The 15905-nt window shown below is 41.5% G+C and overlaps 1 protein-coding gene across 1 annotated transcript in view; it reads right to left on the bottom strand.

The window, feature by feature from the left end:
- LOC126198816 (myogenesis-regulating glycosidase-like) overlaps positions 1–7681 on the bottom strand; it is a 297131-nt gene extending 289450 nt beyond the window's left edge. Inside the window, exons 1-3 of the mRNA XM_049935387.1 lie at positions 7630–7681; positions 6296–6409; positions 195–844 (exon numbers count right to left, since the gene is read on the bottom strand). Coding sequence (XP_049791344.1) covers positions 195–844; positions 6296–6409; positions 7630–7639 — 774 coding nt within the window. The 5' untranslated portion in view covers positions 7640–7681. The remainder of the gene's footprint in view (positions 1–194; positions 845–6295; positions 6410–7629) is intronic.
- Between the last annotated feature and the right edge of the window lie 8224 nt (positions 7682–15905).

Below are 15905 nucleotides of genomic sequence, written 5' to 3'. Positions count from 1 at the left end.
TCGCAGCCTCGGTTCACAAATGGGTGAACCCACAGCGTCACGCGGAAGCCCAGAGAGTGTAATTCATCTGTGAGAGCCCGTATGTCACGGAAAAGGTTTGGGTCGAACGTGAGGCTGCCGTAGCAGGTCTCCCAAATGTCGTCTATTTCGATGTTGCTGTTCTTAAATCCATTGGCGATTATCTCGTTGGCCAGGTCCCTCACTAAAGAGTCGTTGACGCCGATGTCGTAGCGCGCCAGTGTGGCCCAGACCGGGTGGGTGACCATGCGCTCGTCTGGGACTCCCGCCGGCTTCCCCAGGTACTTCTGGACTGCGTGTTCGTGGGCCTCCCTAGCGTTTCCGAATGAGCAGATATCCCACTGTAAGAGGTTGTCTGGTCGGTCTTCTGGGTAGGGACTCTGGTTCTTGGCCGTGAAACATAATGCATCCGGTGACTGATCTGTGTTTTGGTCAATAAAAAGGGGAACGTTGGAATGGACGCGTACGAATCTTCCGTCGGAGAACAGCCAGTAGCGTGCAGCGACGCCTGCATACCGCTTCTGGTCGGTGACGAACGCGTAGTTGTCATACACTCTCTGCTCAGTCAGAAAAACCTGTTTGGTAGACTCGGTACCGCCGTAAATGTGGCTGGTGAGGTGGTTCTGGCAGCTTTTGAGAACCGTCTTGGGTGTGTTCACCCACTGATAGACACCGAGGCAACGGCCAGCTCTGTCTTGGCGCTGGATGGTGATATTGCTGTTACCAAAGTCAAAAACTTCTCCATTAAAATATCTGACATGGCGTGGTGTGGAAGAGCGACTAGTGCTGTCTACTGGGATGTACGCCAGTTGGATTTCAAGACCATCTGCAACATACATATGAACAGAACAATATAGATATCGTCAGTGGAGGTACATAATGCAGGTACTGAAAACAAATACAATAATTGGCTTCTGTAGCATACTGAAATAACAAACCATGATTATGGGGAACACACCCTGCCTATCTAACCCATGTTCATTTAGGCAAGTATTTGACCAATTTCTGAAAAAAAGTATTTGATGCAGGACCTTAATATTTTTACTGTATGCTACATGATGCCAATAGAGTCAACTGTACTAAAATCTACTTTATCCATCTTATAGTTGTTAAGAAATGCTTTTTTAAATTTATTGACAATAAATATTAAGTTTTTTCTGCAGAAAATATTTTTTGTGAGCTTCCTAATGGGGGAACATTAATGAATGTAGTACCAGAGGTGGATTTGTATGTTATTCAGAGTCTCTGAAAATTTCATTCATTTATCTATGATAGTTTCTAGTATAATGGGGCATATGTACTGAAAATTTTAATTTGCTAGAAATTGACTTTAAAGAAAAAACTTTTGAAATTTGTTACTTACAGTTAATTAAAAGTGTCCTGCTGCATATAATGGCCCTTCTTTGGCCTCTAGCAGGTCTTCCAGCTTCCTGGATGTTTGTCTTGCTTTCTTGGCCATATTAGATGCAGACCTGTCTGCATTGGCTATCCTCATTTCATCGCAGTGTTGTAGCCCAGTGATCATATTTTCACCAGGATTCATTCCCAGCTATTTCAGTTCCCAACACTTTCCAGTATTAAAGCAATTGAATGTAATAACAGCATAATGAAGTACTAGTTTCATTGTACGCCTGCCTACAAATACAGTTTTAGGAAGGCGGTTCCAAATTATGCTGTTGAAACATTCATTTGGGTTCTATGTCTGCCCATGCAGACATTTCCTTAGGAGGTCAGGACGAGCCAAGTCTCTGAAAATACCAGCAGGAGGAGAATGCTGGTGAGAATAAGATTCTGCAGTTGCCTGAGCCCTATTGTGTTTGCACCACGAATTTTCTCCTGATGGACACAATCCATGACATGGCTTATCATGAGTAGAGGACTTATGGAAGAATATGGCCCAAACATCTCTCTTCATTGCCTCATTATTTTCTTTATTTCCCTAATTTACTGCCCATAGTATACCTGCAAGTTTTCTATTTCAGTTTTAGTTAACCGACCATGTCCAGTCAACAGTTTTCCATCTTCTAATTTTTTTTCCTCTTCTGTCAACAGTTATTTTTCTCAGCCTTGTTCCCAACCTTTTTTTAACATGGCTTAAACATTCTATTTTGCTAATAATGGCATCTCCATATGGCTTAGAGTTCACCACAATGTCGTATGACTTACTGTAACCATCGCCCAAATATTCTGTGTACCGTACGCCACTTGTTTCTACGGAGCGATGAAATATTTATTGTACTCCATGAACTTCCATACCACCACTTGTTCCTCTAAAATTAGCCACACAGTTGTGTTCTTTATGTTCATTGAATTTACAACATTTGCAATATTTAGAAATTATCTCCACATCTACCACTTTACTGGTGTCTACACTCGTGGCAGTCACTACTCCATTCAGAGAAGTATATCCTCTTTTCTGCCAACTTCCATCAAGTGCATTTCCGAACATCCATCATTTTCTTCCATTGCTTTCCTAGCAGCCAGTTTCATGCTTTCTTCACTGACCTCACATACAACATTCTCTAATATTGCAGTCAGTTTTTCATATTTATTTAGTAGATGATGTAAGTTCATCAGTAAACAAAATGTTCTCCCAGCAGCCATGTCCTTGCCAGTGGATCGTAAGCCATCCACTAATCCAGTATTGATTTCATAAGAGCCACTTGCATCTGGTTTAGAAGAGCTCATAAATGAAATCACAGCTGAGCATTTAGTGCAAATTAAATCCAAAGTAATTGCTATGCCTTTTCTCCCACTGGCACTCACACAAATTTTCACACTCTGTGACTCACCGCCCTGTTTACATTGTACAAATTTAGAAATTACATCTGATAATATTCTCAAATTTGTTATAATGTTACTGCACCTCTTGTCACTTACAGTAAATGAATTGTAACTCTCTTGAAATGGTGAGAGCTTCTTTGATGATGCACTTGTTGAAGAATTACAATTAGACACATCGTTGCCAGGCGAAATAACATCTCGTACAGAAAGCTTTCCAAACGTGTTTCCTCTAAACTGTCGTTTTTGAAATTCCTTTAAGTTTCGTTATCTTCAATAAACACAACAAAACACACGTAAACAAGCACTGCAAACGTAAGTATAACAACTACTCGCTATCACGCTTGAACAAACTAACAGCGTGTTTGAAAGCGTGTTGTTTACAAACAGCAGAAACAAAAGAATATCGACAGTTGCACTCCAAGGATAGCCAACACACTCGGGAGTAAACAAAATCCCTAACGTGCAATGTGGCGGATATAAAGATTTAAAATATATGCAGAAAAGAGGGTGACAGAAACGTGGGCGTGCACATAAACACATGTGGTAGAAAAATGCTCTTTAAATGCTTTAAAAAAAATTTTTTCAGAAAAATCGTTTTCAGAGTACTTAAATAAAACATATATCTATCGAAATATTACGAAAACCAAAAATCGATTATTTTCGACCTGAACCACGGTGTGGTCCCCTTAAAGCAAATCGTTACCAAAAGTACCTTATTGTCCACTCACTTGATTACGACAACAAGTTACAGTACTTTCACAGTTTTCATGTCACTGGTGTACAAGTAGAAAAACTAGGGGTATTATAAGTTGGATGCACCTCGTATGGTAGAAATTCAATCTTACTCTGTAACACACGACTAAAAGAGCCTGGTGGCGTTCAAATGTTCAAATGGCTCTGAGCACTATGGGACTCAACTGCTGAGGTCATTAGTCCCCTAGAACTTAGAACTAGTTAAACCTAACTAACCTAAGGACATCACAAACATCCATGCCCAAGGCAGGATTCGAATCTGCGACCGTAGCGGTCTTGCGGTTCCAGACTGCAGCGCCTTTAACCGCACGGCCACTTCGGCCGGCCTGGTGGCGTTGACCAGAGTTCCTTGCGATAGATACTGAAGTGAACAACACTGAGATACATCCTTTGTTCTTGTAATCGGCCAGTTCCTAACATGCGCTATGTCTTTCATTTTACCCCTTCCCCTCCGTTCTCTTGCAGTTCTCCTCATTCTGTGCTGCTTTCCTCTTTGCTACTGTTGACGTGCAAACTGCCTCTGTAGACTTTCACCTGTAATTTTAATCCTATTTCTGCACTTGCTGCATTTTAGTGACACCCGTCCGTTGTTGTTTCCGTTCGGGCGCTAAAGACTACACTGTTGAGCGCCCATAACACCATGTCCACCATATCCATCCTCCATCCTTGGTGCAGTGAACAGATATCATTCGAAGGACACAAAATAGCTATTTTTGTTACAGAATCCACTCTCAAATTGTTTCAGAAACTGTCGATCCACAATATATTCTTCTTCAGATAGTTCCACAGATATAATGTCTCACCTCTGAGAAATAAGTCCCCCATTTTTTGGATTCCCTCACACAGTGATGTAAATCCGTCGAATAAGAAACTCATTGAACATTGAGTTTCAAATCCGTCCTTTCTTTATGGCATGGTAATAGGGGAGCTGGAGTGATTCCTACATATATGCAAAATACTGCTTTCCATCGTCTCGAAGGAAACTGTTTAATGTTCCGTCATCCAGAAGAAGAATATAAACATGTAATAAAAAATAGTGCCATGTCGTCCAGAGTGTATATTTCGATCTAAGTTGTGAGTCATAACATGATTTTTCATAGACTAGTTAATACTCATACATAATATTAGTTTTTACGGAGTTTTCCACTAAATATATTTACGTTTAAAAATTCACTCTATGTATGTTTCTGGCTCGCAAAATTTGAAGAGCAGTTGGTGGAGTGACCTGAAATTTTGGCAAAACGCACATGTTTTTATACCTGAAATGTGACCTTATTAACTGTTTTCGAAAATAAAAGTGTGAATTACGTTTATTCCCATTGTTACTTTCAATTCAATTTATTTCTTTTGTTTCGGATGTGATTTTATGATCTGTTTTCGAAAACCTATTTTATTTCTTTCGTTTCTTTCCAGTGATCGTTTTCCTGTTTCTGTGGGCAATATTTCGAGTTACACGGGTTGGATAGGCAGAGAAAAGTTGTTGTTTCTGATTACATTGGAGTGCGTAATCGTTTGCTGGACTAATTTCATTATCTTTGAAGTGACTTGATTATCTGTTTACGAAAAAACGACATGTGGATTGATTCGATACCTATTGTTATATTGAATTCAATCTATTTCTTTTATTTTGTTTTCGAAAATCTAGAAGCATCGAAACGAATTATCGACGTCATGCATGGCTGAGCGGCCAGCTGGTAGAACTGTCCACGTACACGCTATGAACGTTATCATTGTAAACGGATTCGAATCTGACATAAACATCCATTGACTCCTTTACGAACTTCACTGTTGTAGTGGATTTTTCTAACGTAATTTCTGAAATCTCTCGATGTTCCTACATTACCGTCACATGTTCTGATTCTGAAACTTCAAGTGACGATTTTTCTACTTCGAAACATCAATCTGCCGATGTTATGAAATGGCACACGATTAAAAAATTGGTGAACAATGTAACTGATACAACGATTATGATCGGATCTCAAAAAAGTGAAAACGTTCTGTTTCCTCGAATACCACCCATTGCGACCGACATGGCGTTTAAAATGACTTTAATGTTCAATACATATTCGCTATAACTATCAATAAAGGGCAAGGACAATCTTCGCCCTTGCACCATTTGAGGGCGGAAAACGATTGCTTCTCCCAAGAGCAGTTATACGTTGTAATTTCCAGAGACGTCTGATCTTCATGTTTATACAGAAAGCTGACAAAGAAAAGGTGTAATCAGTTTCCTAGCTTTACAGTAACAAATGACGATATTTGAAATCCTTTCCTTTTAATTCACATAGCCATAGCACCTCCAGGCAAGAGATTGAATACAATTATGTGTTTTCTCGGTGGTTATATGTCCGATAGACTACATTTCATTTGCTTTTCCATTGGTTTCATATTAGCTTGAGCCACAGCGAAGTGTGACTGGGTTTAGGTAATGACTTAACTTTTTTCTAGGATTGTATATCATAGATTTGTGTTTTAATTGCAGGTTGAAGATTAAAAAATAGCAAAAGTCACATGCTTTTCGCTAGCAGATTGTTTCAGTAATTAAATTTAAAAAAAGGATTTGTAATGTAAGGGCTGTAGAAGCTACACACCGTATTTAGTTCCGAAATCTATTAATAGATATCGACACTAGCAGGGTGTCGATATAGGTGTGTGGACACAGTGTTCACAGAGTGTCGCAGCTAACGTGAGCAGTGAGTTAGCTCAGAGGTGTGACTGTACACAGTATCCGCAGACTCACCTTCGTTGGACACTATCAGGATCTCTCCGCTGTTCTCGTCGTAGCGGGTGCTGAGGCTGGACGCTTGTGACGCCCCCAACATCCCCAGCAGCAGCAGGGACACCGCCCACACAGCTGCAAATGGGAAGAAACGGAATGAGAGTCAGAGAAGCAAGACTGCGACAAGTTACGTAGTCATAAAGCGCGTCTTGATGCATCGAGCGATAGTATCCCAAATGGCTAGATCACTGTTGCGGCCAACTGATAGATTCTGTTGTTTCACTCTATCTCCGTAGGTATTCCTGAGCGAATGTTCATTTCTTCCGCCTGTCCCTATCCAACCGTACACAGCTCGGGTTCTGATTCAAACAAGGGCCTGTCCTAATAGTAACCTTTCCCTATGTTGGAAAGCACGTGTCAAGGCATGTGGAAACTCGACAGGTGGAAAGCCTCTTTTAATAGTAGTAATTAATGACATCGTCGTTAAAGAGTGCAACACATATTCTAGAGGAGTACAACAATAGCTGTATGGTTGTTCAGATATAGAGTCTCATTTATTTCCCTAGATTAATCTACACAAACGCCAAAAAGTTTCTTCGTCACTTTTGCCCAACCCCAGGGTACCCAACGTTTCCAGTGACCAGATAAGATCATCTCAGCTGTTGGCAACAGGAACGTGGCCCGATGCAGAGATGGTAAGTTTATCACTCCACAAACTAATGGGTTATAGTTAAACTTGTTCACAATATGTTTTCAGCTGAACACATAATATCACTGGTGCGTTTTATAGTAAAAGAGAGCTGATTAGTACTTCAAATAATCTATTTGCCATTAGCCATATCTATTAATAATACTGCTATATGACGATCAATTCCCAATTTTGAATAACACGAATTACAGACATTATAGGTGGGCCATTGTGGTCTACCCATTTTTCTCTAGGCGTACTTCACATTCAATCATTTTTTTTCCTGATATAAATCAACTTTTATAGAATTAGGTGTAGAATTTAGACGGCGTATGCGACCAAATTATTGACATTCAGATAATTTCCCCTTTTGACGTAGCGAAAATTATATAACATTTAGAAAAAACTACTGGTACATATAAATATTAGTCCATTTGCATGTGATTAGTGTTGAATACTAAGTCAGTCTCTGACTGATACATATAAGATATACGATTCGGTAGCACGGTACCTATTTCAGCTGTTCCTTTTACCGGATCAATCCTTTAATATTTGGAATCGTCTCATTTTCACTTTGGCTCATGACCATTAAATCTTGACAGTATGTAGCAAAATGAGATACAAGAGATAGACGAAATGTATAGAAGTACAGGCGACAGGAGCTCACCTTTAGCCATTCCAGTAGTCTGTGGAATGTACAATTCGGCAGGAGTCTCTCCTCAAACTGATCAACTGCATACGATGCAGGCGTATATATACCAATGCAGTATCTACTACATACGCTCTTGACTCATGAACTATCTGACTGATATCAATCAGTCACGCTAAGAGCCGTAATTATCTGATATTAATGTAGCTTCAAATGGTTGCATTAGCTAAGATAACATACTTGCCTTCAACCCACACTTCTGACTGTTGCTAATTCAAGTTTTCACACGAATGCTTTAAAATTAACAGCCAATGGGAGATACAATTATTTATAAAAATTTTAACATGAGCATTCGGAATGCAACACACATTCAGTTTAATAGTACAAACATTTACACTTAACAAATAATTAAAAGAACTTGAGCTGGACAAAATATAAATATTTTTACAACTGTCTTGAAAGTAAATTTGGCTTTTTCGTATCACCAAGGATCCTAATCTACATTAAGAACAAAGGCCAAAATAACAGCCACAGAGCTACGAAACCATAAAATAAATTTCTGTGAGAAGGGCTTAGTAAAAGACTGAAGGCTTTTGAGAATGGCATTCAATACTTAGTTAAATGCAAGAAATTGTCTACTTCCTTGAAACAAGGAATACTGGCAGGACAACATTCACCATCCACAGCACCCGAAATAGAAATTGTGTCAACTCACAAGACGCAACCCTCAACCACGGAGGCAGAGGGAAACCGTCATTCTTCTTATGGTGTAGCCACTCCAATTACAGGGTGACCCATATAAACCTATACTGGTTGAAGGTCGTAACGTCCCTCCGAAAGGTCGCTGAAACGGGAAAGTTGTTTTCATCATACCAGTAGCTCTTGATGAATCAGAAGTGCCTCCCGTTTTTGGCACGTTGATTTTTGTTTCTGCGAATGATGTCCTCTGTACTATGCAATGCCACACTTCCCAGGCTCATGTTCGTTCGGTCGCGGTTTGTGACGTCTATGAGACGTCTATGAGAGATATTGTCGTGAAAACGTATTGGAAGAAGAACTTGTTTTTTACGACCTAACGGGCATACCGGAGAGAATTCAGTGTGCGTGATGTTCCAACAAAGGCAACTGTTTTATCGACTGTAAAGAAGCTGGAAACAACTGGTGTGCTAAACAGTGACAGCGCTAAACGTATACCATCACAGTGTAGACGTTATTAATAACGTACGAAGACACTTCGACAAGTCTCCAAGGAAATCGTTGTGCGATTGAGCCGGGAGACGCTCATTTCATATGGCACATGTCAGAGAGGTGCAAAGAAATCTGCACTGCGACCGTACAGAGTGTACAAGATGCAAGTTCTGTAACAAACGGATCGTAAGAAAATCACGCATTGCTGTCGATGCTTTAAGGGATATCTTACTCAATGTTCAGACAGTTACTCCTTAACATGGTATACATATGAGGCATGATTCCATCTGTCAGGTTACGTCAACACACAAAAAAGCGGATACTGGGCTGGCGTAAGCCCCCACATAATCCACAAAACACCACGGCACAATGAAGAAGATCGAGTGTGGTATGCGGTGTCAGCTTCCAGGATTGTTCACTAAATTGTCTGTGATACGACGGTAGACACTACAGTTTATACGGGCATCTTCTATACATTTATGGAGCAGCTCAATTATGTCGAACTTCTATGCAGGTTATTTCCGACACGATCGAGTAAAGTGTCATAAGTCTAACACTTCCACGCAAAATGACCCTCTGGGCTTTTTCTTTATGGGGGTATCTTAAAAGTTGAGTGTACCACTACAGACCACGGACGACTGCGGCAGTACGTGAGGACGTTACACACGAAATAAGCATCAATGGCTAAGATACACTTCACAGAACATCGCGGAATATGTTGAAACGGTTACAGCTGTGCATTGTTGCTGGCTGAGGACACTTCCAACGCTTTCTATGACGACATTGTACGTAATCTTCCAATTGCGAAATATCATTTCCCTAAACTGCATATGTGTCCCTTTTACGTCCAGATATTATGACTCCCTAAAGTAAAAAATGGCTCTGAGCACTATGGGACTCAACTGCTGAGGTTATTAGTCCCCTAGAACTTAGAACTAGTTAAACCTAACTAACCTAAGGACATCACAAACATCCATGCCCGAGGCAGGATTCGAACCTGCGACCGTAGCGGTCTTGCGGTTCCAGACTGCAGCGCCTTTAACCGCACGGCTACTTCGGCCGGCCTCCCTAAAGTAGTTCAGGTTCATGTGGATGGACGGTGTAACCCGATGACTCGACATCTGTCCTAAGTAGGTGATCCCCATCACCATCCGGAACAGCCAGCACGACAAGACCTCAGAGAGGAGCAGTGAGAATCGGTATGAGCGCACACACGGCACAGTTCAGTCATCAGAAAGCTGGCTGTATTTCTTCACTACTAATACTGTCCTAGTCCACAGCTTTTACATTTTCTGTTCGACAATTAAACTGGGGCAGTACATCTGCATGTTACGTTGTAAAGCAACATTACTGATATTGCTTTGTTTACTTCAATTTGATTTCCTTTGACTGTCATGACACTAACTTTGGCGCCATCGATGGCCTTTATATAACACCAGAACTACTTTGGGGTTTGTGAGAAATCTTTCCATAAGACTCTGCTATTGTACTCACAGAAGGCTTCAAAATTTTCTTTTTGACCGCCAGAACGGCTTCATTCGGCGTCCCACTAGGAATAATCTTATGCTTTGTTTTACTTCTGCTTCCTTAACTGCTAACTTAACTTCCTTATCTACTAACTTAACTTACAGCATCTGTGTACCACGGTTGGTACCGCCCATCATGAGTTATTTTATTACGTAGCTATCCAGCACTTTGCCATCCGCTCTCTTATAACTGAATCAAAGGTCATCTACATGTTCCTGCCCGCAGGAAAATATTTTAAGTTACTCTTTGCGAAATGACACAACTTTCTCATTATCTAGCTTACTGAAGAAACAAATGTTTCTGTTGCTTTTCGTACCATTTTTACTTTAATAACCATTGCTCCTGGTAACCGACATCATTTTCAATCTGTCCATCATAAAAGGGCCGTATCTGTGTGTAATTACCAGAACTAATATTTTACCACCAAGAATGGCCTTCCTAGGTGGTAGTTCCTAGTGGTTTTCAGCGAAGGCAATCGCAGAATGGCTAGTCATGCCCATCATTACTCTAAGTACCATATTTTTTACTCTTATCACTCTATTTGATCGTTGTCCGTTTAAAGTCTCCTCCAATAATAGCACATATTAGTGATAATTATTTCGTCCATAAAGAGTGACATTATGAGGATTGATAATTAAATATAGAAGGAAAAGATTTCCTCGTCAATTGTTTTTAATGTACCATTCATTACTTTTCTGATCGGGGTCTGCTCGTCGATAGAAGCTCCCAGTTATGTTTATGCTCACCCTTGATGTTGAGTCTAATGAAAACAGTTGTATGGTACCCCTTCTGTTCAAGCCAGATTTGATTTCCTTATGTTTCAGTCTTACAATTTTGAATCGCATCTGCAGGTATCATGTGGCACTCAGTGAGTAAAGCGGTACTGGAGAACACTGAGAGTAGGGAGTAAGATTTCAATTCCCACGACGGCTGAAGGAGTCGGTGAAGCGTAAGGCGTTGCCAGTGGACCATGGTGCCACGCCCTGTTGCTAGACATGTCAGCAGTGAAGTTCGAAGGGAAAGCACATTTATTCTGGCGCTAAGCAAGTAATCTCGTTTAACAGACATTTGCTAACAAATGTAGCTTTTTCCAGTAGTGATAATATGAGGGGCCTGCAGATCATCAGTACTTTCGTGAAATCTATTGCCTTAATAAAAAAAATGAATAATATTTCTGCTGACAAAAAAATGTGCAAACGACTACGAAATAAACCAAGTATAAGTACGAGGTACAGGCTGCGCGCCATAGTCCCCAGTCGCCAATGGGATGCCTTCAGATCTAGTTTGTCGTAAGACCATGCTCTCAGGAAATAGTTTCAGTTAATCATTGTTAACTATGTTTATATTATCAGTTCATGGTGGTTAGTAAATAAATAAATCATGACATCACATTTGAACGTATTGCGAATAATATAGCTTCCCGAATCATCACTCAGAATCACAGGAAGTAGAATCGCACTTTACAGAGAATCCGACGTCGCTGGTACTGCTTCAGCGATCGACATAAACATCATAAACTTCGAGAAAACAAACAGAAAGAATCCTACACGACAACTTAGTAGGATAGTACAAGCATGGATTGTCTCAGTCTCCGCAAACTCTGATGGAAAAGCACGGTCACTCAAACTGTACGCCTCTTACACTATCCTCTACGGACTCACTGGCTAAATTGAGACATTTCTGGAGCTTTAGTACAAGTGGTGGAGGGGAGGGGGTGGGGGTTCTTGCACAGTCTCGCATGTTGCTGTGATTTCTGCCTTGGTGGACAGGAGTTTACTGTCTGCTGCAATAAACACGTCACTTCCAGTACGTACTAACCTATACATTGAGTAAACATTTATATCAGCCAAAATAATTTCATCGCAGTCGTATTGGAATTACGAAGCACCACTGCTTCGTAGGACTGTTCCAAACTCTGGGACTTCATTTCATCTATATGTCCGATTGACCACTAGTATTTTAAAAGTCTCATCTTTGTGGGAAAGAGTGATGCGTCGCTTTGAACATTCCACTAACGCCTCAACGTTTCTTGCGTGTATAGGATGAATAGCCGCCTGAGCTAAAGAACCCCATATGTATTTCGTAAACAGTCGGCCACGTCACAAAACATCACCTGACTTTAGCACATCCCTGACCCATTCAGGAGCATCCAGCAGCTCTAAAATATACCACGTGAGTCTAGGAATACGCAGCCTAATTTTTCACAGAACCTTCGAAGCCTCAGTTTTATGTGTACCATTCGGTTCACAGTCAGAGAATCACAGTCAGTTCATGGGACACTTCTGCCGATTGTGAGTCCCGTGGAACCGTTATGAGCAGCTTGGTCTTCTCTGTTACTCAGTGGGATGAACCGTAGAGCCCATCATCCCATCGTACGTTTCAACGTGAACCATGTTTCGCAATTGACTGCTACTTTTTCCCCTCAGTGGCTTTCAGAATGGTCACTTCCTCATGTAGGATCAGACTCCAAGAAACACACACACATACTGAGGTTGCTTCCAAGAACGCCCATTCATCCCCGGGGGCAAGAGGGAGGGGCCACAAAACTCTCCTCCCCCCACCTCCCCCCGTAGCTCTCGCGTAAAGGAAATAATTTAGTGTTGTCAGGCGTTTATCTTTCAAGAGATTTTTAACGCAGTTGGTACTGGGACTTTCTTATGGGTACTTACAGGATGTCATCCCTTCCAGAATATTAAAAATACTCCATACGCGCTGGTGTAGAGCTCCCCACTTCCCCCTTCAAACAATCGTCTGGATTTCCTCATTTCCTTCCCACGCCTAATTTCTCTAAGTATTTGCGTACATGTCGACAACAGGCACACACCATTTGTGTTTCCTTCCCATGATACTGGATGCAGCAGTCTTCCCTAGATGTAAAGTTTGTATTTCGGTGACAGACAGCATCCCCAATATGTTAAGACAGGTAGTGCACAGCTCTCGCTGGACTGTGCCTACCGATGATAGATGTAGGAGGAGAGGGGAATTACAAATCACATCACTACTTTTTCTGCCAAGATGTGTTTTTAAATACTATATGATCTTGCCAGTGTCATCTTACGTTTTTAACTGTCCCACCATCTGCCTGCTTCGTATTTTGAATTTCCTACCGCCACCAGTAACTCCGATTGTGGTAGCGAGTAGTGTCGGAAACTTGAACTATGCACTAATGTCCATTTGGGTAAACTACTGCAACTTGATAAATGTTTTTGTGCACACTTTCACATCATCTGTAGTTGATCCCTTCATTCTTTCCACTGCACCCACAATGTGTTGATGCCACTTATTGCCCGCCATAATCACGTGAAACCACGTTTGTTGGCAGCAACAAATAAACGAAACAGAGAAATACTCTTCTGTACAATTTTTTTTATTTGCAGTACTTTTATAATCAAACAGATGAATCAGGTGCACAAATTTAAATCTGCACATACATATGTGGAACATATCTTGGCAGGTTTATCGGTGCCGACTGAACGCCGTGCCATCCCCTGCTAGTAGCGGTACTGTATGGGGTGTGGAGGGTGTGCGTTCACTTTCTGCCGGCTGTTGTCATTTATATACAAAGAATTTTAGTTATCTTTACATTAATGAAAATGAGAGGTGATATCTAACATCTCCGGGAATATGATCACTTTGCAGGTAAATAAACGAGCAAAATTGACAGATCTTTACTTAGCTGAATTTATGACATTTTCTACAATATTGTACCAAATACGAACACTGTAATATCATATGTGAGTAGGAAGAAGACATGCGTGCAACGAGCGGCCACCAACCAGTGCAGTAGCAGATGGTGATATCCACCCTGGAGCACAGGGAACATGTCATCTGCGGTGAAGAAAGCCTTCCAGATGAACTACTACATCTATAGGAATTGTTCCACAAAAATTGGTACAGCGAAGCCTGAGCCGCGCTCAATCCCAACTATGCGTTTCGTGAACTTGGCTGTCTATCTGTGTTTGGTTTCCCGCCCCTGTTGCGGTTACATCGTGGTCCTTCTTCCTTCTACGTGTGGCAGCAGCGATGTGTATCGATATTTGCGCAGTGTACCATCTTTGGTTTGGTGCATATAGTTCCCGGCTAGGGGGTCTGGAGGCAGTCGGTCGGTTATTGCGCATGAGGGAAGTTATCTCCGAGTAGTGCAGTCGGCTGGGGCAGCTGGCAACCCGTGTGCAGTGTCGGAGCGTGTATGGAGCTGATCGATCGCTACGAGCTTCGTGGTTCACCGACTCAGGACATCGAAGTTTAGTAGTGGTTTCAACTACCCAAGCCACGTCCATTCATGTTGTGATGGTTCGTTTCGGTGGTTTACTGTTGGGGAGGTTTTCCTGTGAGCAACACCGAGTGTTTCTACTACTGAAATTTAGCCGCCGTGCAGTGCAATTAACTATTTTGGTCGACTACGATTTGAGTGCACCTGAGGAATTTTCGGTCTTGTGGCCTCAGTGTTCTGGTTACCTGCCATGGGCGCTCTCGTAAATTCAGGCAGTGTTCTTTTAAGTGAATTTAACTATATTATCATGTTTCAGACTCAAGTGTACCAGCGGAATTTTCTGCCTAGTGGCCGTTAGTGTTCCAGTTACCTGCCCTGGCCACTAACGTAATTTCAGGCGGCGTCATTTCCTCACCTGTTGTCGCTGTCCCACATGGTGTGTAATTTTGACAGCTAATGCATACTCCATTGTGGATTATCACGTTTGTAACCTTCCGGTTTGAGTTCTTATGTACTGTTTGACGGAAAGCAAGTCGTTGTGTCGGTCGGTCCGTGGCTGTCCCCTGGTTGGGTTCCGACGGGTCAAGTATAGTCGGGTTCACCACCTGTCTCGCCTAAGTGAACGAGGGCAGACCGACCTCCCTGGAGGCTTCTGAGTGCCACCGGTGTTTGATTATCTGTTGTCAGCTAGTTTAAATTTAAGGCTTAAGGTTTTTTATTTTCTTAAAAATTTTTGCAAAATTTATTTTTAAATTTATCTTTCAAGCTTAAACATTGCGGCTTCTGCCTTTAAGAGATTATGGTAATATGTTTTAAAATTTAGAAACCTAATTGTGGCCTTCAGCCATTGGTTTTGCACCTTGCATATGTATGTTCTATCTACGTAGCCTTAAGGCTTTCCACGTAGCCGCGATACGGCTTTTTTATTTGATTGCCTCGTTAATTGCATTTTAATCTAGTTGATTTTTAAGATTTCTTGTTGTTAAACATTCTGGCATTCTGCCTTTAAAAGTCGATTGTAATATATTCTGAAATTTTGAAATTTAATTGTGGTCCTCAGCCATTGTATTTTACTTTTCATATTCTGCCCAGCTGGTTTAGCGGGCGTATCAAAGCCCAAATTAGTGCAACACTCAAGAAGAGACAAGCTGCCCGAAAGCGGGAAGAGGAAGAAGACAATGAACTCGTTTTCCTTTCGTACCTGCGACCGGTCCAATCCAAAACTGAGAAGCTACTCGAAAAGCCAAAGATAAAAATCGTCGTCCGACCACCGCCGGAGACGGAGAGTGCATTGGCTCTACGAAAGACTAAAATTTAACGTACACAGCATCGCCTGCGAATGTGGCCAACAGTAGATCGGACAAAC

The sequence above is a fragment of the Schistocerca nitens genome, chromosome 8, assembly GCF_023898315.1.
Source record: "Schistocerca nitens isolate TAMUIC-IGC-003100 chromosome 8, iqSchNite1.1, whole genome shotgun sequence".
In the NCBI taxonomy this organism is placed as follows: domain Eukaryota; kingdom Metazoa; phylum Arthropoda; class Insecta; order Orthoptera; family Acrididae; genus Schistocerca; species Schistocerca nitens.
The sequence above is the reverse complement of the archived record's forward strand: the minus strand, read 5'-3'. Positions and strand labels throughout refer to the sequence as shown.